The 22,193-nt window shown below is 61.8% G+C and overlaps 1 protein-coding gene across 1 annotated transcript in view; it reads left to right on the forward strand.

The window, feature by feature from the left end:
• Window positions 1-17,841, forward strand: part of ASB18 (ankyrin repeat and SOCS box containing 18) — a 41,125-nt gene extending 23,284 nt beyond the window's left edge. Inside the window, exons 5-7 of the mRNA XM_028509005.2 lie at window positions 4,427-4,931; window positions 16,807-16,920; window positions 17,656-17,841. Coding sequence (XP_028364806.1) covers window positions 4,427-4,931; window positions 16,807-16,920; window positions 17,656-17,841 — 805 coding nt within the window. The remainder of the gene's footprint in view (window positions 1-4,426; window positions 4,932-16,806; window positions 16,921-17,655) is intronic.
• Window positions 17,842-22,193: the final 4,352 nt, after the last annotated feature.

The raw sequence follows: 22,193 nt of genomic DNA on the forward strand, positions 1-22,193 counted from the left end.
TTCGGGAACCAGCCACATTATCTTTGTGACTCCTCGGTACAGCTAACCTAACTGAAAAAAAAAACACAAAGTCTTTAAAAGCAAGTTTGCTTCGTGCCTTGAGCTCCAACCGTGGCAGAAAAAGATGTCTGTTTGCTGGGGAGTGAGGGCGCAAGGCCCGCTGCCGCCGCCGCGGCACGGACACTGCCAATCCCGGCAACGGCCCCAGCGCAGGCCCCCGAGCCCGCACGGGGCGGCATTGCCGCGCAGGGCTGCGGTCCACACAGACCGTCGGCGCTGCGGCACGGAAGAGGCTGAGTCCTCGCCTCGGCCGGTTCTGCAAGAATCACGCAGGCCCAGGGGATGGTTTCACAAGGACTTCAGAAAGGTCTCTGTGGGCGGCTAGGCTCTGAAGCGGCCCTCTCCTCCTCCCCCTCCTCCCCCTCCTCTTCTTTTTCTCGTCACTTTCTCTCCTGTGTCCACGGTCTCTCCGTGTGAATCTTCCTGCCCGTCAGTTTAATTTGACAGTCCGGACTCATTTGAAGCCCGGTTACTGGGGGAAAGTTTCCGATGTGACGGACACATCAGCAGTTCAGGCAGGGCGGTGCCGGTGTGGCAGCGCGTTCAGACTCCCTCCGAGGCACTCCGGGACCCCTGGGGAGGCGCCCCCCACGCGGCAGCCGAGGGCCTCGGAGATGGAAGAGCTAACGGATGTCAGGATGGGCGGGAGGTTCCAGCTGGCATCTCGGCTTCAAGAGTCCCCTGAAGTCGGTCTCCGAGGGGGCCCGGGGTCCCGTCGCAGGGGCACCGCCGCTTTGACAGGAAAGAGCCGCTTCCTCTGGAACCTTTTCATACCCAGATTTTAGGTCATCCTTAATTTTTTTTCGCCTTTCCGCGGAGAGAGGGTCCTTGACCTCCACGCAGAGCCATTTCATTTTCTTACGCTTGATGACAGCGGGGCCCGCTCCTCGGGCCCGGCGCCGCCACGGCCCTTTCAGTCCGCGAATCTCCGCGGGCGCAGGACTTGCAAACCTTTGAGTCTCGGAGTTCCTGGGATTAAAAAAAAAAAAAAAAAAAAAACTGTCTGTGCTTCCTTCCAACCCGCAAGCTTCAGAATTCAGAATCCGAGCCATAAAAAGGAACACCGCGCTTTAATCTGGGAGCCTTTTGAAGACATTTTTCCCCCCGAAAGAAAAGTTCAGGGAAAGTTACTCTCCCCGCGTCAGTAGCCTGCCTGCCGGCCTCGCCCTGCGCATTACCGGCGCGCTCCCCTCCCCGACCCTGTCTCAGATTCTGAGATGATTAAAATGAGAAAAGAATTAGCGGCGTGCCGGCGCTTCTTCCTCCCGGCTGACGCTGACTTGATTGACGCAGGAGCGAGGAAGGCCCGCTGCCCCTGTGGACGCGGCAGCACGAAGCCCGTGCGTTGACGCTTCTGCCCCAGCCGCGTGCATTCCAGCGGGCGGAAGATACGGCCCCCCCGGCCAGCGCGGGGCCCGCGCAGGCAGCGAAGGAAGCATCTCGGGGGAGAAGGTCCCGGGGGAGACAGGCACTGGGCGGTTCTTGCCCAGTTCAGACCTGCCGGGTGGACGCCTGGGCGGGGAGACAGCGAGGGCTGCTTTCCTGAGCAAGAGGGTAGGTCCAGGGGAGGCTGGGCGAGTGGGGATCACTGCTAAGCGCCCTCCCGCCCCGGGAGGTGTCCCCTGGAATGGGGGAGCTCACGGGCCCGAGGAGACAGGCGCACGGCGCTGGTAGGCACCGCGACACGCCCGCCGCCCTCTGCTCTCCCGCCTCCCAGGCGAGGGGGCGGCTCGCTGTTGCCGCAGATGGGAGAAGGCGGGGCCGGGCGCAGCGGGAGCCGGAGGCCTCGCCGGGCGCAGAAGAGCGGGGTGCGAGGGAGGGGCCGTGCCTGGGGGCCTGGACGGCCACGTTCTGCCATGTGCGCTGCACACCCACGTGTCGGCCCAAACTTTCAGGAGAAAAATCTCCCACTCAAAATTTTCCAGTGTAGCTTTTTGTCCATTGGTGTTTATAGACAACACCGATGGCCGTATTCCAGGGTCTATTTTGCACAGGGATAGCGTTACAGCTTTCCAGAGTTCTGCTCTTCACCCACAAGCACAACTAAAAGAGTTTAAAACGTGTGCACGGATACAGAATGAGCACTACCCACGTGTAACGCGCACCCTATTTTCCCCTCGAAAATCTGGGCGAACAAGCGCGCATTCCACACGGCAAATGCGGGACTCGGCCTCGCACGTCCCTGAACACCTGCCTGCGAGGGTCTCACTTGCCGAGCTGCTCCCGGCAGGCCTGTACTGTGTGTGTGTGTGTGTGTGTGTGTGTGCGAGCACCCAGTCTGCAGATGAGGAAACTGAGGCTCAAGGGGGGACCCTGTTTTGTCAGCAAGGTGGGACCCGGAGGACCCAGAGGAAGCTGGAGGGCGGGGAGAGCACGTGCAGGAAAAAGCTCAAATGACAGCGATCCACTGGCCTCGATGGGCTGCCCGCCACGAAGTCCTGCCCGCGGCTCATGCTCCTCCTCCTGCGCAGTGTCACCCTGGGCCCCGTCGCCGCGGTCGCTGTCAGAGATGAGGGTCAGGAGTTGTTCTGACACCCTCAGACCGGGGTCTACCCTTGGTCCCTCGCAGCGACCGTAGTACCGCGGCTCCAGGCCCCCCTGGCTGACCCATCCCCCGGGGCGGCGGAAGCCGGACGGAATCTGCCCTGGGAGGAGAGGCCTGGGCCCAGCGGGGTCACCCGGCCTGGGTGAGACCTTCCCCTCGGGGCCCGGTTCTTCTTCCGCTGGAGACAGTGACACACAGGAGGGCGGGCACACGGGGCAGGAGGGCAGGAGAAAGACGAAGGACGAGAAATTCACAGAGCGAGACCCCCAGGAAGTGGAGAGGACCGAGTCTGGGGCAAGGTGACCCAGAGGGCTCCCTTCCCCAGGAGGTGGCGAGGGCGGTCACCGTGGAAACACGCTGGGACGGCAGCTGGAGCAGGTGCGTCTGGAAGCTGCTGGGGGGGCCGCGTGCTCCGGAACGGGGGTGGGGGAGAGACGGCGCCTCGGGGCGGGGTGATGACGTCCGCAGTTGCTGCCGCCGGCAGGGGCCGAGGAGCCGGCCTTCGACCCCGGGAAACGTGAACCGCAGGCCCCCGAGGCCCACCTGAGACCGGGGGCCCATCCACACGTGGGGTTTCCTCCGGCGGCCAGGAGGGGAAGAGGGGGGATGATGAACAAGCAGATTGTCGCTCTGGCCACCTGGCATGGGGGGGTGGCCATGTCCCCTCTGTTCAGGGGGACAAAGGGTGCCAAGGAGGCAGCCACTGGAGCGCTGCCCAGGGACGGAGTGGAGGCAGGAGGGGCCGAGGGAACGGGGGTCCATGACTCGTGTCTCCATGGAGCAGAGACGGGGGGCCACAGGCCCAGAGGCTGTGGTTCGGAGGTGCCGCGCTGAGGTGTCAGGCCCCAGAGGTGGCGCAACCACACGGATGACGACGGCCGGGAGGGGGCCGAGGAGTGGGCAACTGACGTGGGGCTGGTGTCTTAGCAGTGCCCACAGAGGACGGGGGCCGGCACAACGGAGAAGGTCCTGGGTGACTGTCCCCCGCCCCCCGCTTTCAAGCCGGGCCGACGGAGGTCCCCACCAGGGTCTGAGGCCCTGGGGCCCAGCAGCCTGGTCAGCAGGCTGCCGCCTGAGCTCAGGTGGAGGGTCTGGAGTCCTCCTGGGGGCTCACCTGGGGACCAGTGTGTTTGCCCAGAGTCCAGCTGACACACAGGTCACCCCGCAGGCAGGCGGGGTTGTGTGTCCACCACGTGTCCAGCCCCGAGGACAGCCCAGGGCCAGTCCGAGTCAGTTCCTTGAGGGCCGCGTAGGTTTCTTCCTCGGGAGCAGAGAGAGCCTGCCTCACGCTGTCCGCTGGCCACCAGTGCTCAGCGGTTAACAGAAGAGGCACTGCTGGCTGAGGAAGAGTCTGGCAGCCTAAGGGGCCCTCCTCAAAACCGCAACTGCCAGGCCCTCGATGGCCGCAGGTGACAAAGAGCCCAGGGGACAGTCCTTCAGCCCTGGCGCCGGAGCCACGTCGCCTCCCGAAGCAGCACGGGCAGGTACAGATTACTCACAGGGTCCACCGCCCTGCACCGGGCAGAGGCCTCGGCATCTGCCTCGCTATGCCCACCGTTTCTAGCCGGGGAGCCCCGCACCCTCTGCGGTTCCCGCCGTACCCTTTCTTCTGTCCCTTCCAGCTCAGTGTCACCTCCCCACCCTGGGGCGCAGGATGTTTGAGGTTATGTCCTTTCTCTCAGGCTACCCCCGCTCTTCAGGGGGCTCGCTCTGCGCTCCGTGGGTTGTGTGAAGCCCCGTCAACGGCAGCCGGCGGGGGGGGGGGGGGGGGGCCGTCAGGCCCTGCCCACCGGGTGGTGACAAGTCTCGGCCTCCCCGCAGGTGCGCACAGGCGCTGCTGGAGCACGGCGCCTCAGTGCACTGTGCCGGCGGCAGCAGCCAGGACACGCCGCTGCACGTGGCGGCGCAGCACGGCCTGGACGAGCACGCGCGACTCTACCTAGACCGCGGGGCGCGCGTGGACGCGAGGAACGGCCGTGGCGAGACGGCCCTGAGCACCGCGTGCGGGGCGGCGCTGCAGCCCGACGAGCAGGAGCGCGGCGTGCGCCTGTGCGCGCTGCTGCTGCAGCGCGGGGCAGCGCCAGACGCGCGCGACGAGGACGAGCGCAGCCCGCTACACAAGGCCTGCAGCCAAGCGCGCCCGGACCTGGCGCACCTCCTGCTGCGCCACGGCGCCGACGCTACCGCGCTGGACTACGGTGGCGCCTCGCCTCTGGGCCGCGTGCTGCAGACGGCCGCCTGCGCACCCCAGGCTGCGCCGGAGCGCATCGTGCAGGCGCTGCTCAACCACGGCGCCCCCACCGTGTGGCCCGATGCCTTTCCCAAGGTAAGAGGTGGCCGGGACCCCCCACCCCGAGCTTTGTCATGCAGGGCCCAGCCTGCACGGGGTGGATGCAGCGTTTCTCAAACTTCCAGGAACCTGGAAACCCCCTGGGGAGGTGGGAAATCGCAGGTGCTCATTCCGTGGGTCTGGATGGCAAAGTCTGTGTTTCTGACAGCTCCTAGGTGAGGCCCGGGTTGCTGGTCTAGGGACCACACTTTGAGGAGATGGGGCCCAGAAGCTTCTAGCCACTAGGAAATTAAGAGGCCAAGGTGGCAAAGAGCTGGCTTGCAGGGGTCCTTTCAAAGCCGGCACCCGGAGAGGCCACACACTTACCTCGACGACGCTGTCCAGGCTTACATCCTTTTTCTGGCAGCTCATCTTTTGTTGAAATTTTCAGAACAGGGAAAATCGATTTCTTATCGCATCTGGCATTTGTTCCGAAATGAAATACCCAACCTGGTTCATGAGATTAATTACACATTTGCAAATTTGCAAATTCCCCTCATTCCCCTCAGGGCATTTCCTGTGAAATACCAGGCAGGCGATGCCCTTCCCCCAGGGTCCGAGGGGGGGGGGGAGCGGCTCGTCCAGAGTTGGCTGTCGTCCCCGGGCCTCGCCCCGCTCTGCAGACTGGGCTCGGAGCAGCTCACCCCGGCTCCGGGTGTCCGGTCTAGCCTGGAATAATAAAGGGGGAAGAATAACACTTTCTCGCCAGAGAAAACACTCAAAAGACAAAAAATATTTCCAAAAGGAAAGTTCTAAAATATTGGTTAGCATGAGAGATTGTCTCCTCAGAAGGCTTCCCTGAAGGGAAGGCATTGAGAAGTAAGACTGGGTGTGCTGAGTTTAAAAACTACCCCCTCCCCCACACTCACCAATCAGAGGAGGGGGACGGGCTTTAGCCTGACGAGTTTTGGACAAGGAGCCTGTTCCCCCGAAAGGACGGAGTTCCAGAGGGCCCGAACTAGTGCGACCCCCCCTTCTCTCCAAGGTGAACGGTGCATTGTAGATGCATGCTGAGTTGAGGTTTGCGTCTGTAAAAGCAGGTGGGTGAAAAGTGGGAAACCCACCCAAACGACGCCCTGAGCATGTGCTTGACCATCGTGACCAGCGCCTCGCACCAGCTCCCACGCTGTCTCCTGGTGCCCGCCTAAGGCGGTGACTCCAACATGGAGGGAGGGGGGAAATGCCGGCCCATCCCATACCCTTGGCACTTCCCTTTTCCGGTCCTCCTTTATATGTTAACACGCCCCAGTGTTAGCAGGCTTCGTTCATCGACCCGTAACCTGGAAACAAGACCCCTCCCCCCGCCCCACTGTCCCTGCCGGGCACACGGTGTTTGCCTTAAACCAGGATGCGGGAGACCACCCTCTGGATGGGATGGTGCATCAAGAAACGTGTCAGCATAAGAAACGTCCAAACCCGTCAGAACTTTTATGAGTTTGTCTGAGCCAAACTGGCAACGGTTGCCGTGAGGCAAAATCTCAATGGACTGAGAAAATGCCCCCCGGGGGGTGGCGGTGTTGCGCCTCGTTTTCTAGGGTACAGTCCAAGGAGGAAGCGCAAGGGGGGTACGTGACATCCGTCGGCCGCGAGCTAGGGAGGCAGGGAAGCAACGCGGGAAATCGCAGACCCTGGATGAAAAGTAAACGGAATAGACTGTTGACAGTGAACAAGGCAACAGCAGCAGGGGCCCTGGGGTCTCCTCTGACGGGAGACTGTGCCCCGAGGGGTCTGCAAAAAGGAAGCCACCCTGACCTTCCAAGGGTGTGCTCTGTCCATGCGAAAGGACAACAGGCAGGCCCCGTCAAGGTAAAGGCCGACCTCCGTCGAAAGACCCCCGCCCAGGACGGGACTGCCTATGGCGAGCAGGCAGGTTTGTGTCTGGCTATCCGAGGCGCTTCCCTTCCGACTCTGAGTTCGTAAGGCCGCCACACAGCCCCGCCCCCCCCCCCCCCCCCCCGAGCTCGGCAGGTGTGGTGCCTGGCCCCTTTCTCGTCCGCAGATGAAAGAGAGACACCCTACACGACGGGCCGCCCATGACGAGTATCTGGGGCAAACCACCCTGGAGAACAGCGGGGTTGGCACGTGCGCCCGGTGACGGGAAATAGGCCTCGTCGGCCCTGACGTCACGCTGTCTGAGTGATTTTGCCCACCCAGGTGCCCCAGTCCGCGGTGCAGCCCCACTGGCCTCTGCCCTGGGGACTCCAGGAACGCCATCTCCAAGGCCGTGGGAGTTACCCTACCTTGACCTTGACGTGCAGGGCAAGGCACGGGGCCTCCCGCTCTGGGCCTCCAGGGGCCCTTTACCGTGACGGCCGCACCAGAACAGCAGGCGGGCAGCGGGTGCAAGTTGGATTTAGGTTTGGGGGGCCCTTTCCTATACCGGGGGTCCAAAGGCTGTGAAAAGTGACAATGAGCCTCCCAGCAATTGTTGAGGGAATTGGAGTTTCCCCGAGAAATCTTAATACTTTGAGGCTTTCACCAGAAAGCATTGCCTGCCTTTTCCTCCCCTGCACATGCGCAGAGCCAGCACTGCGCACCCGGTCACGGTGGAGCGAGTGAGGATCCCAGCAACTCCAGAACTCCCCTGCACATGCGCAGAGCCAGCACTGCGCACCCCGTCTCTACTGAGCGAGGGGAGGGGATTCCAGCAACTCCAGGCCGCTCTGCCACGATTCACTCCCTGGAAATGGGGGTCTGGTTTGTTCTTTGCGCTGCGGCCAACCGCACCTCCGGGGGCGCCCGCGGCCCTCCTGGCCGGGAGCTCGGTGCAGCTGGAGCGCCTGTACCGTCCCCTGCGCGTCCTCTGGGCTGAGACACGCGTGGCCCGGACGCCGCCCCAGCCTGGGCCCAGGACTAGCGGGGCAGACACTCTGGAAATCCGGCCGCAGCATCTCCCCCACCCAGGCCACCTGCGCGTTCCCCGGGGAAGGGGTCTAATCACCACACCGGACATCAAAGCCGCAGACCAGCTCTGCTCGGCGGCCCCGCGGAGCGCACGGCGAGCACACTGAGCCCGGCCACAAAGAGCCACCGCGGGCGAGACTCCGCGCCGCGGCGAGGGTGCACAGAGGCCCGGGAGTGTCGCCGCGCACGCGGTCCGTGGGCAGCAGCCGCACTTGAAATAGATGTAAAGAGACACCCACGGAGCTCAGAATTACCGAGGCAAAAGGTTTCACAGCGAGCTCATGACATAAATCACAGCTCCCTCATGCCCAGACAAAGGCGCCGCCGCCGCGGCCGGCGGACTCCGAGCATCCGCCCGCGCCGCGGACAGTGCTCGGCGGCGAGAATCAAAGCGGCGTCGCTGCTTGGGAAGCGAGCGTGTTGACAATGCCAGGCCTGTGTGCCTGGCTGACCTCTAGTTAACACCGGAGTCAGGGGCGGGCCGCCAGGGCAGGGGCAGGCCCAGGTGGCGGGCGGCAGCCAGGTCTGAATCCTGGAAGTGGTCAGGGCACGGGGGCGGCCTGGAGGAGGGCGCTGGCTCGGCCACCGCGCTGGCCGCCGTGGAGGGGCGGAGGCTGGGTCTGGAGGGAGGAAGGGCTGGGCCGCCTTCTCTCTCCTGCCCCTGCCCTGCGTGGGACTCATGAGACAGGCCTGAAGTCCCGTGCTTTCTTTTCACAACGAAGTACCGCTTGCCCCACCCCACGCCTCTGGAGGGCAGAGCCCTGAGCAGGGTGCCCAAGCTCACGGTGCACGTGTGTGGGGTGGGGGCACCGCGGCCCCTCGCTGAGGTGGGACCCGCCCTCCCAAAGTCAGAGCTGCAAGGCCGACCCAGCTGCCTGGGGCCTCTCTGTCCTGCCTGGTCCTCCTCCGTGGGCGGCGTTTGGGAGCCACCCTGGCTCACGGTGCAGAGCCCATGCCAACTTTATCTGTCCCCTGACACATAAAGGGACCCCCTTCCATGAGCACTTTCTGTCTGCAGTCAGCTCCTGGGCTGAAAGCGTGCCGGTTCCCCCGACCCCGTCCCTTACTTGACGCTGTCCCCCAGGGAGCCCCCCCCCGCCCCCCGGGCCCGCTGGGCGGAAGCCAACAGTAGCCAGCAGACATTCAAACTGCTGCCTGCTCGTGAGCGGGGTCGGGCAGGGACCGCACCAGCGCTGGGCCGGCTCCCCTAAACCACTCGGCCGTGCCCCCGCCACGGGCATCTCTGAAGCACTCCCTCACTCAGACGGCATTCCTGCTCGGGAGGGTGGAACGGCCCCACACACCCATGTGACGCTGCCGGGGGGAGGTCAGGTGCAGAGCAGAGACCGTCCACACCTTGGAAGTGCCACATAGGGGGGCTTCACCTAACCTGGGGGAGTGGTCACGGGCTCCCCCCAGCACGGGTGAGTGCGCCCCGATAGGAAGGCCGGAGCCTTGGCTGGGTGAAGAGGGGAGGAGAGGCCCTCCCAGGCCAAAAGGAGCGTCTGGGCAAATGTCCTGGGGCAGAAAGAGCGCCCCCTACATGCAGTGAGAGATGATGCGGTAGCTGGAGAGGAACCGGCAAGAGGGAGCCCGCTGGGTCAGGGACCCTCGGCGGGGCCCTTGTTAGGGTTTGAGCCTCTGTCTGGAGAGCAGTGGCAATCTGTGACAGCCTTCTCAACGGAGAGGTGACATAATGAAATGAGCATCTGGGGGTGATTTCTGTGCTAAGTGCAGAGGGCACACCGGGGTGGGGGCAGGTGGGGGCCACAGACTGGGGTGTCAGTCCAGGGCAGGACGGCAGAGAGAGAGGGTGACAGAGGCCTCGGGCGAGAGAGACAGACCCCAGGCACATCTGCAGAGCTCCGGCCTCGCCCCACCCCCTGGGCGCTGGCCCCGCTGGACACTCGGACGTAGGGTTCCCGTGGTCTCCCTTTCCCTACCGACAGGACGAGGCCCGGTGGCTTCCCTCGGCTCCCACGACACCGGCTTCGTAGGGGGCGCACGCTGGGGGAGCACTAGTCAAAACCCGGGCCCCCGTCTCCTGTCCGCGGGAGCCGAGCGGGCACCCTGCCCCCGGGGGGAGGCGGGGGAGCCATGGTGGAGAGCGTGCCCTGTTTTTCTTGCTCGTTTTATTTCCCCGTCTACACACAGAGCAGTGTGCCTGTGTGATTTTTCCCCTTAATTTTCTTTCTGCCGCCTCATTAGCCGGCGAGAGAGCGCGCGGACGCTAATGACATCAGCATGTCAGAGTAATGTGGCAGCCGCTCCTCCGCAGACAGCGAGGAGGCAGCGGAGATTTTTAAACTGTGTTGGCGTAAAAATAATGAAGGCCGCCAGCTGCCTGGCAGACATGAGGGGGCACAGTGCGGAGGGCATGGGGAGGGCCCGCGGGCCCCAGAGAGGTGGAACTGAAGAGAGACAGGAAATGAATTCCCAGAGACAGGCAATAAGGCTTTGTCACAGTCTGTGACCCCAGGGGGGGGAGGGGCCCTGGGGGAGGGGCGCCGCAGCTCGGGGAGGGCAGCTGGCGGTGGGGGCTGTGTGTGTGTGGGGGGGGGGACCGGGAGCCCCTCCCGTCGCAGGCAGCCACTGGGAGGCCTTCACCGCCCGGCAGAGCAGCGAGCCGGCCAATGGGAGGGCGGCGGGACTCGGGGAGTAGCCTGAGGAAGGCCGAGGAGGAGGCGTGGGCTACCTGGGACACCATCTGTCCGTCCCCAGCCCGGACTCGGGTCCAGGGTGAACCCTGTCTTACTGGCGTGCTTTCTCCCGAAACCGAAACAGGATGACCGGCCTCAGAGAGGAGATGGCGTGTCGGTGTGGCTGGCACTGGCTGGAGGTACCAGCACGGCCAGAGCACCCTGGGTGACGGGGGTCGGGGCAGCTGGGTGGGGAGGCACACAGCTGCCGGGCCCCCGCTCCGCTCCGCCCCCCGTGTCCATGCTGCCTCTCCCCCCTGAAGCCCAAGGAAGCCTGGCGTGGGGGCAGTCACGGAGCTGATGCTTTCCAGCCTCCGAGATAGCAGCCCCTCCCTGCGTTACAAGACGGCTTCCAGCGACAGCGGGGCCAACCCCTTGCTCTGCCCCAGAAGCCTTCCCTGAGGGAGTCCTGCGCTGAGTCTCCCGGCCCCGTCCGCGCAGACCCGCCTGCCCCAAACCCGTGTATGACAAAAAGGGTGGGATTACCGGGCCTGGGCTGCTCTGACCATGTGGCGTGCTGGGAAGTCAACGCCAACACTCACGACAAAGGACGAAGGTTGAAAGCTCTTCTTGCCTCGACCGGCGTGGCTCGGCTGGTTGGAGCGTCGTCCCATAACCAACAGGTTGTGGGTTCGGTTCCCGGACAGGGCACGTACCTTTGACCCTCCATCTGGATGCTGATGGGAGGCAACCGACTGATCCACGCTTCTCTCTCGCATCGATGTTTCTCTCCCTTCCTCTCTCTCTAAAAGCAATTTAAACGTCCTTGGCTGCGGATTAAAAAAAAAAAATTTTAAACCTCTTCTTAAGTGAAAAGGGGGGAAAAAAGCCAAGAAACTAAAAGAGAAAGTGATGGTCGCACGGACGGAGAGCAGACAGGCGATGGGAGTTACCGGAGGAGCAGCGGATGGAGGGCCACAAACGTCATCAGAGACGTCACCGGAGCAAACCCGGCGGCACCGGAAGTTTCAGGTTTCAGACGTCCAAGGGACGTTCTCCCCGGCCGGCGGTGCTGGGCACCCGCCTACGACACCCCCGCAGAAGCGCTCTCGGACGGCCTGGCGCTTCGGGAGGCGGGCCGGTGTCGAAGCGCTGTGCCGTGCACCGGAAACTCGTGTCATCCTGCGTGCCGACTGGAATTCAAAGTAAAAACAAATGAATCAGTGAAACGTTTAAAAATAACGAGGCATGGGGAAATCTCGCAAAGTGTCCGAGCAGAGAACAGGTCATTCGCGCAGGAGTGAGAATCGGGCTGGACTCGGGCTTGTCTGCTGCGACAGCGTCCTGAGACGACGCACTCCCCGCTGCCCGGCTCACATCCGCAGGGTTTTAAGGGAACAATTCGGACCCTAGAACTGCAGGCTCCGCCGGGGCGGCTTTCACTCTGACGGCGAGAGGAAGGCACGTTCAGATATCAAGAGTCTGTAAGACGAGGCTTCCTAGTGCATTACAGAGGGGCGACATACTTTTCTTTACCTGACGGATTTACTCAGCAAATGCCTGTAGAGTTATGATGAGCCGTGTGAGTGGGGCTTCCATGCCAGTGGGAACGGCAGGCAGTGAACAGCGACTGCAGTCAACGGGCCGATGCAGTGATGGGGACCCAGAGGGAAGAGCAGGTGGGAGGCCGCAGTGGGAGGCGGGGGAGGGGCACCGAGGATGCGGGACCCTGCGAAATGTCACTGTGACTTGGGACCCGACCCGGCCGGCATCGGTAAGGACCCTCCGGTTTCAGGCAGAGCAAACACGCAGCAGGAGGAGACAGGGGAGGTGGCCTGCCCCGGTCTGGTCTGCGTGAGGATGGAGGGAGGTGGCCAGGTCCGAGGCGGGTGCAGCCAACAGGACTCCTGGCGGGCAGGGAGGTGGGCGGTGAGACGGTGAGGGACAGCTCAGGTGGGCATGGTGCCCTCTGAGGTGGCGGCCAGGGCTGTGGGCAGAGACAGTCCCGGGCCTGGGGGAGACTCAGGAGGCTGCAGCTGGGTGTGTTCAGCGGGAGACACGGCTGAGTGTGGACACCCAGTCAGCCGTGGGCCGGGGCTGGCTCTGCCCCACCTAGAGACGCCCTGTGCGGGCGTGGGGCTGGTGGTCAAGCCAGGAGCCTGGGAGTGGGAGCGGGCAACCAGGGCGGGGGGGCAAATAAACAAGCCCGAGCACTGGCCTTCGCCGGGCGGCTCAGCTGTTGGAGCACCGTCCCAAACACCCGAAGGTTGTGGGTTCGAACCCCGACTGGGGCACGTACCTAGGTTGCAGGTTTGATCCCTGGTCGGAGCGCCTACGAGAGTCCGCCAGTCAATGTTTCTCCCTCCTCTCTCTCACTAATCAACAAAACACGCCCCCAGGAGAGGATGTAGAAAAGGGAAAGAATGAGGACTGAATGCGGGGGTGTCCGGCATCAAGAAGACGAGAGTCGAGAAAGCCACCCAGGAGACGGGGAGACGGCAGGGGTGAGAGTGTGGCTCGTGGGAGCCAGGTGCCACCTGTGTCCCCGTGGAGGGCACGCAGCCGTGTCCGGTGGGGCCGCTCCTGCACCAGGCGGGGCAGACTTGAGCACCGGGCACAGCCAGGGCCTGGGGGCCGTGGGCACAGCAGCGTGGGCAGAGTGGCGGGGGCCTACGGGCCACGCTGTGGGCGGTGGCTGGGTGCCGTCTGACAATGCGGTGGTAGGAAAGACCATGTCAGGAGTGGGGAATCCACCGGCAGCTTCCCTCCCTCTGCCTCCTAAATTCAGTGGCTGTCAGAACCGTCCCCCTCTCCACGGCCGCCCCTCCCTCGAGGGCAGGAGCATTCTCCCACCTGGGCGCCCTGCCTCCAGCAGCATCCCCCCAGAGCTCTTCCCAACAAGGCGGCCACGGTGACACGTCTCCACTAAAGTCTGGTCCTGTCACTCCTCCTCTCATAACCCTTCGGGGTCTCCCCGGGGCCTCGAGATGCCATCCTGCCCCTTCTCACGGCAGCGCTGCCCTGCCTGACCAGCCGCCTGTCTGCTCCAGGCTGGCTGTGAGTCCCCCACCAAGGACCATGCACCGGTGGGACAGCCCACCCCATCTTCTGTCCCAGGAACGGAAACTCTTGCTGCCGGCTCCACTCTGGGCTCTGTCCCTGGGGGTCCCCCCGCCCTCACACCGGGCTGGGCAGCCCCTGTATCCACAGACGTTCCTGAACCCTCCCCCCATGTCAGACCGGCCGTCTGCGTCCTGCCGGACCCCCCCCCCCCCGGTGCGTGTGCGAGGCTGACTTCCCGCGAAGGGAGGGCTGCTTCCCAGGAAACGAGGGCTGAGCAGCACCCACCCAGGGAGGGGAGAAGGGCGAGCAGGCCGGCAGCCGGGGCAGGAGCCCTCATGTTATGGCCCGCAGCTACGGGACAGGCTCAGACGGCGTCCGGCACGGTCCGTCCTGCCTTCCTACCTCAGTGGCTGTCCACGTCCCAAAAACCCGTCCGAGTGTGAGAGACACGGACGTCGTCTCAGGTCCACCGGGTTAACACGCAGCGATATTACGACCCCACAAGGTAGCCCCCAAAACTAAAACTACTGGTCAGATTTAGTTATTAAAAGAAATGCAAAAACCTTAGTAAATTAAACCTGCCATTTTACCTAGAAGGGCAGCCAAATAAAGTCTGTTTGATGAAGGCAAAAGTGAGTCAGTAATGGGAAATCTCTTTGTGTCAACCTGGTTAAAAGAGGCAAAAAATAAAATTAAATCCCCAAATTTAGAGTAAGCTAGGAATGGAAAGATGTGTCCTTAACTTAGAACGGAGTACCTATCTGAAACTAATACCCGAGATTATATTTAGGGTGAATCATGAGAGACAACCCTATTAAAATTAAGAAAAAGATGATGATGCCTGCTACCAATATAGTTTAACATCGAACTCTGAAGCTCTAGCCAATGTAATAAGACAAGAAAAATAAACAAGCAGCACTAATATTAAGGAGGAGAAAATACCATTGCTTGCAAAAATAATTGTCTATCTGAAAAAATAGCCTTTGCAAATAATGTATACTTACAAATCAATGAGAAAAAAAACACACTATGGAAAAAATGAGCAAAAGACATACTGTAGCAATTTAGAAAAGAAAAAGAACAAATGGCCAGCTAAAACAAGTGTAACTATTCCATATTGTATCTGTCACATTTATTTTTTAATTAATTGTTTTTTATTTTAAAGAGAGGGGAAGGGAGGGAGAAAGAGAAGGAGAGAAACATCGATTGTCTGCCTTCCACAGGCACGCCAGCTGGTGACACAACCCTCAACCCAGGCACGTGCCCTGACTGGGAATCGAACTGGCGACCTTTTGGTTTGTGGGATGATGCCCAACCAACTGAGCCACACGGGCTGGGGCTCAAATGTAAATAATTAATGAGATGGTTTGGGTAGGGAGGAAGAAGCATCCTCATACTCAGTTCTCCAAGAAATGCAGCAATGTACACACTCGTAATTTGATCATATATTTTAACAGCTTTAAAATGCACCTTACCCTGTGCCCCTGCATTTTTACCTCCAGGAATTCAGTGCAGGAAGGGGACAGAATCATGACCTAAGAATGGCTGGGGGCAGAGAGAGGTAGAATTATGTCCAACAACGTTCATTGTTTACAATGTCAACTTACAGTGGTTAACTCCCTGACCACAAGATGACGCATTCATAAAATAAAATATTATATGGCCACTAAAACGATACCCACTTATAATTTTTGTTCACAGTCTATTTGGAGTATAGGAAAACCAAGTTTCAAAATAACATGCAGAGTACTAGCCCATTTCTTGTGGCATACGTTAATGTTTTGTCTAAGTGCATAAAGCCCTAGTGTGCACAAAACATCAATAGGGTCTCGCTCTGAATGAAGAACGTGAACTTTCCGTTTTGTTTTTCTGCATCCTAAAGGGGTTTTAGGTGTGAAGGAACCCGGACAGGCCATAAAGGGGTGGTGGTATAAATCCCCTTTTCTGTGTGACCGTCTGCTCAGGGAGGCGGGCAAGCCTGGTGCGGCTGGATGCAGCTGCTGGCTCTGGCCGTGCCCTCTGCGGCAGGGGCTGGCTGCCTGGTCTCGGGAACACTGCTTCCACTCGGTTCTCTCAGCCCCCAGTACAAACAGCCATTGCACGACACTCGGTAAACCTCAGGCCTCCAAAACAGAACCGGAAGTCTTCCTCGCCCCTCCCCCAGACCAACTCGGAAGCCGACAGAGCTTCCACGGCCCACTGGTCAGGCACAGGGAGCAGCGGGCGGGGCGGGGGGGGGGGGGGCGGCCTGGCCCACACCCCCAGGGACACGGTGCACCAATGCTCCCATGGTGAGAACACCCCGGGCAGGAATCCTGGTTTCTCCAACAGATATGTCACAAAGCAAATCTGGAACTTCATCACGTCACCTGGTCCCCCCGGTCCCACGTGTGTTCATGTTCTTAGTCAAACAGACAAACGACTTTCCATACAATGGCCTTTGAGAGAAACCCGTGGATTTCAGCCCTGACTAGTGCTGGCCCTAAGAAACGTGCTGACTTCTCAGAGCCACAGGGGTGCCGTGTTGGCGTTTCCTCTGAGGGCCCTTGAGGAGACACTGAGGACTGGACGGGTGCAATGGCAGCGTCGCAAGTGCTTTAAAACCGTATCGGGTGGAGGGCCTGAGGGCATGGGAGGGGCGGGGTTCTCCCTGCGTTAAACGTGGGGGTTTGTCCAGTTCAGTGTCCGCTCACGTTTCTCCATATCAAAAAGGTTTATTTTTAAGGAGCACGGTGTTCCCATCTTTGTGACGCTGCTGGGTTTTAAATGTGCAAACAACGAAGCAGGAGCCCTTGGCAGGGAGGACCGTGGAAATAAACGCCAGGTCGAGAGGGAACTCCACAGCAAGGCAATTTTCTCCCCCAGTGTCTCGACAGACTAGAAGATGGAGGTCAGGAGCTGGGGACACGGCCCCTGGGCCCGACGCGCTCCCCGTGGCGCCTCATCGCTGCCCCAGCAGCGTCCCGGGGCACCAGCAGGGTCCTGGACCCCGCAGGCAGAGCGTCCCGCCCACCAGGCTTGCACGGTGGTCGGACACACCGGTCCTCTGGCCGCACGGCCTTGTGCTTCCCTGGGAGCACGCAGAGCACCAGGCCCCGCCCCCGCCCTGCTGTGTGTTACTGCCATCGCCACCGCTCCCGGCGGGACGGAGGATAGTGGGGTCACACGGACAGTAGTGGGGTGCCAACACACATCCGTGTCCCCACCCTTTCCACACTCGGGAAGGTGTCCGCCTGACCGCGGTCCCCCCATGTCCCCCCGAGCAGGTGCTGAAGTCGTGTGCGGCAGCCCCCGCGGTCATCGAGGTGCTGTTCAACTCCTACCCGCAGCTCCGCGTGCCCGAGTCCTGGAGGGAGGCCATCCCGGAGGAGGCGTTCCAGGTGAGGGGCCGCCCTTCCTCCCGCTCCAATGTGGCATTGTCCTCTGTGTCTGCTCACCGGTGGGGAGGTCTGCGCTGCTTCCCAGGCGGGTACAGAGCCCCTGGAGGAGGAGGAGGAGGAGGGCCTAGGAGGGTGGAGGGGGCCTTGGGGACGCCCGTGAGTACCGCTGTTTCCCTTCGGGAGGCTCAGCCGGCCCCCCACCGAGCGCCCGTGGCAGAGCTGGGGGGCTGTCGGCTGCACGGAGTGCAGACAGACCCACGCTGTTTGGGGACCCAGGCCTCTGCCAGGGGTGGGCATCCGAGCCCCTGCGCCCACAGGCTCCGGCTCCTGTGTGTCGGCCTCATCTCTGCCCGGGCCAGCTGCGGGCCCTGCAGCCCTGCCGACTTGACTAAGAAGGACAGAGCGTTTCTTTCCAGAAATCTCTAGAAAATGTCCCCTCGTCAACTGAGCCCCGTGCTCACTACGGATCAGCAGACGTCGCCGTGTGCCAGGGGGCGGGCAGCGCGGACTCCGAGCGGGCGGCCTGTGTTACGGGAAATCTCCCGCGCGCTCCCGGGGCCGGGGCAGGGGCTGCCCCTGAGAGAGGGCGGACCCCCGGCGGAGGGGGCGGCAGGCCGGGCAGGGCGGCTCCCTTTCTGGGCAGCCGTGCGTGGGGAGGACCTCGGTCCGTCCGGCAGGGCGGGGCGTGGCTGAGGCTCCGGGGGACAAGGACTGACGCCCCCCCTTCCCCCCCAGGTGCACCGGCCCTTCTACCAGACCCTCTTCGCCGCGGCGCGCGGCCCGCGCCGCCTGCAGCACCTGTGCCGCTGCGCCGTCCGCAGGCGGCTCGGCGGGCGGTGCTCTCGCCTGGTGCCCCGGCTGCCCGTGCCCGCGGCCCTGAGGAGCTACCTGCTCCTGGAGCCGGAGGGCGTGCTGCGCTGAAGCCCGGGGCGTCTGGACTCGCCCCAGCCCGCCCTTCCGCGGGGGGTGGGGGGGGCGCCCAAAGGGACGATGGGACAGCGGACCTGCCGGGGCCTTCGGGTTCCCCGGGGGATGCGGGGGTCCTGAGCACCCTGCTGGCTCTCGGGGCCGCTTCCGAGGGGGACGCGTGGGCCCTTCCAAGCGCCGTGTCGGAGAGGGCCCTCCGCGGAAGGGGAACCGGAAGGTTCGGCTGTGTCTCCGAGGTCTGCCCCCCCCCCCCCACGCCTCAGACCCTCCGCCTCCAGGAACACGCCCACCCCTCCTGGGAGGCGGGCGCCTGGAAAGACTGCCCCCAAGCGTGACAGACGTGCCCACGGATGGGGGACACTGGCTTCCAGGATAAAGCACCTTCCCAGGAGCCCACGGGGGCCCCAGCCCAGGGTCCAGGGCTCCCCAGACGGACGCGGGCGGGGTTGGGAGGCGGCGGGCATGTGGGCCCCACGGGAGTCTTCTGTCTGGCGTTCTCAGCAGAGCCCGGCCGCCCCGCCCCGGTGGGTGGCGCAGGGAGCCTCCGGTTGACCCGCTGTGTCCGCTGGGCCCCTCGTCCCCAACGAGGGACGGGTCCTCACGGCCCAGAACGGCGTCAGCCCAGTGTCTCATGTCCGGGGTCCTGGTGCTCGGGCATCGGAGGCCTTGATGACTCCGGAGAGACTGCCCCCCCAGCCGGGGTCACCGGTTCCTAGGGAGAGTGGACAGCTTGCCAGCCAGCACTCGCGCCCCAGCCCCCCCCCCCTTTGTGTGGGTGCTCCTGCCCAGGACGCCAGCCCCCACGACCGGGGACCAGCGACAGCCAGTTCAGCCGCTCGGCCCCAGGCCTGAGCGCTTCGGAGCGGCCAGGCCTGTGTGCCCCGCCTCCCGAGGTCCTTCCACGGAAACCTCGGTCGGTCTCCGGCCCACACCCCCTCCTCTGGCCAGCCCCGGTGCTCCCCCGAGTGGCCCCCATGGGGAGACGTGTCCCCCTCCTGGGACCCACGAGTAACTAACCGTCTTTCCAACGGCAGCCAGCCCCGCCCCGCTGGCCCTCCGGGACCTCAAGTTTCCCACTCCGCACTAGACTTTAAAACGAGGACTCCTTGCAGTCATTCCCGAGGACAGTGGTGGCTCTGCTTTTGTCCGGTTTGAACCAGTGCGAGGTGCTTCCAGGACACCCGCAGAGGGGCCGGGCGCGCCCTCCCCTTGTCCCAGTCTGGGAGGGGACGTCCCACGGGTGGGGCGTTGTGCCTGCCGGGAGTGAAGCCCACCGCAGGGCAAGGTCACCCCAGTGAGCTGACGGGGGTGGTCTGGCTGAGCCCTGGTGGACGGTCAGATTTCAACCCGGGGGGTCTGCACGGCAGTGAGTGACAGGGCAGCGCCCCCAGAACCTTCAGCTGACCGCCCACATCTGCCCACCGAGACGGCTGACTCTCCCGACCTCCAGCTGCTACTCAGACAGAGGCCAGGGTGCAGGACAGCACAGGGCCGAAGGGGGGACAGTGACCCGTCCTCTGGAGGGGGGGTCCGCTGCTTGGGCTGCTGGAAGGAGGCAGGGCTGGGGGCGGGGGCCGCAGACCGGGAGAGCCCTGGGTTCCAGACCAAGAGCCTGGACGTCTTGGACAGGCTGTGAGGACCGCAGAGCAGGTGAGCGGGCACGGCCACCGTGGGATTCTGGGAGGAGGACTCTGTCCCGGAAAGGGATGCAGCACCCGGGGGCAGGTGGGAGCCCAGGATGAGCCCTAGAGCCGGGTTTCAGAGCCGGGCTGCTCTGCAGAGCAGGGAGAAGAGTCACGGAACCAAAGTTGGTGGGGGGAGGCGCCCACCCAGGAAAGGGCAGTGGCTGTGTCTTCGGACCCAGCTTGGGTGACGCCCCTCCCCCACCCCGTCGGCCCCACCCAGCCCGCCCAGAGCAAGCAGTGCCTTCTAGTATTATGATCGTTTTACAATTATTAGAAGAAAATCGCCTAATATCCGGATAAAGGCTATAATGCAGGGCACAGCAAAGCAGGGTTGTTCATGGGAGTGAATCAAAGGGCAGGGACGGTAAGAAATGCAGCCAGAGCCCTGAGCCACCCAGTCCTCATGGGGTGGGCTGGCCTGACCCCCACCCCCCTTTCAGCCACCCCTTTCCCCCCATCCCACCTTAGGAAGCAGTCTGGCTGCTTTTCTGAAGCACATCACAGTTAAATGAGTTTGGAGTCCCGGAGGAAAGCAAAGCGCTTTGAAAACATGTTAGCTTTATACTTCTAAAAGTCTGGCGAATAATGACCCATTTTTAGTTTTTCAGAATTTAATCACTGCGAGCAATTTGCTTTATTAATCAAAAAATAAAATAACTGCCACAAAGGTGTTGTTTTGGTGACTGACCCTGCTCTGTGCGGCCTGCAGCAGGGAGTTCCGAAGTCAAGGGGGCTTGCGTCTTGCCCCACGAAGAAGAAAAAGAAAAAGGAGGCGGTGCCTGGGGCTGCAGGGAGGGAGCCAGGGCAGGAGGAGAGGCGGAAAGTGGGAGGGCGGGAGGGAGGGAGGGAGAGAAGCGCAGCAGTTGAGAGAACCCTCCGGAAGACGTGCCCCAGGGAACAAACACACCTGGTACGTCTGTTAGCAAAGGGTCTAAAAATGTTTCCTGTCCTTTCGCAGTTCCTACCGGACATGTTACTTTTCTCTTTGGGCGTACTGCACAACCTCAATTCCATTAGGCCTACGTTGCTTACCTGAATTTCAAATGTAGCTTTGGAAGATACATTCACATGACTCAAAATTCAGAAGGTAACAAAAGGGTAAATGTTTCTAGTAAAAAAGAGGATAGCAGAGAATATCGTCCCCTCCAACTTTTATTGAATATCCTTGGCAATACCGGCTGTCAGCTGACCGCAGGGAACTCCCAGACACACGAATGAGGCCACCGACCGCGGCCCGGCCCCTTTGCATCCTGCCCGTGCCCTGGACGGGTGCCCTGTCCCCGCTCAGCAGGACGGCCAGCAGGCAGTCAGCGCAGGGACACGGCACCCTGGGGCCTGTGGTGTTCAAGGTTCTGAACACTGCCTTGGGCCTCTCTTCTCAGCATATTTGTGTCCATTTAATGTTTAGTTACATGGCAATCATCAATTCAGCATGTTTTGAAGTAAATCGAAACCAGTGACTTTCTGAAGCATTTGCTAATCTCACTCACTATATAGAATCGTCACGCTTCCCATCTCTAAAATCACCTTTGAAAAAAAAATATTTTATTTACCTATTCTTAGAGAGGGGCAGGGAGGGAGGGAGAGAGGAAGGGAAACATCAATGTGTGGTTGCCTCTCGAGCGCCCCCTACTGGGGACCTGGCCTGCAACCCAGGCATGTGCCCTGACCGGGAACCCAACCTGCGACCCTTTGGTTTGCAGGCCGACACTCCACCCCTTGAGCCACACCAGCCGGGGCTGAGATCACCTTGTGACGACTCGCACGGTTGGGGAAGGCTGTTGAACTCTGGCAGAGAACACTCCACCCTCCGCCGAAACGGTGTGAAATACAGGCCCCGAGAACCAGCCGCGCACTCCGGTGACCCGCCCCGCCAACCCCCCTCCCGCCCCCGCGGAGGGGAAGCTTAATCACTGCAACCGTGGGCGTCGTTGGCGTGCCGAGTGCTTCTCCGCGCTTAAGGGCTGCCCCAGGAGCCGGCGATAACGCAGGAGCGCGGCCTCTGCTCCGCTGCGTGGGGAATCAATTAGTCCTCGGACAAACGTTCCCTGTGCGCGTGGGCTCGCCAGAAGCCCCGCAGTCTCAGCTGTGACCAATACGGCATCTTACTTGGGCATGTAAGAATACTTTTCAAGATCCAGGATTTTTCTTGAAATTGCTCACACCTATTTGAAAGCACACATTATTAATGTCATTACACTGCAAACAGGAGCCTGAGGTTCAAAGTCCAGAGCCCAGCGGAGGAGCGCGGTATTGACGCCTATTCTCCCAGAGCCCTGCAGGTGGCGCCATAAGCAAACGGTCTCGGCCTCGTGCACCAGCCTGCGCACCCCGAGTTCCACGCAAGATTTTACCTCCCGGGGGGGAGGGGGAGGAAGGTATAAAAGAAACCACAGAATCGTGACCTATCGTCCAGACTTGTGCTGCCCTAACGGAAATTGAGTAATTAAAATATTGATTACGGGGCGGCCTGCTTCCTTTGTATTAAATATGCACGTTTGATAGGCAACATGTTTACAAGGTAACGTTGTTTTTAAGGTGACTCTTTGATGGTGCCGTCACGGCAGCCAGGTCCTCATCGGCGTGCGAAGCGTGTTCTTTGACCCGATCGCACATGCTCACCGTGGCAACGCGGCTCGCCGGGTTTCCCGCCTCCATCCA

Source organism: Phyllostomus discolor, chromosome 4, assembly GCF_004126475.2.
Source record: "Phyllostomus discolor isolate MPI-MPIP mPhyDis1 chromosome 4, mPhyDis1.pri.v3, whole genome shotgun sequence".
NCBI classification, from domain to species: Eukaryota; Metazoa; Chordata; class Mammalia; order Chiroptera; family Phyllostomidae; genus Phyllostomus; species Phyllostomus discolor.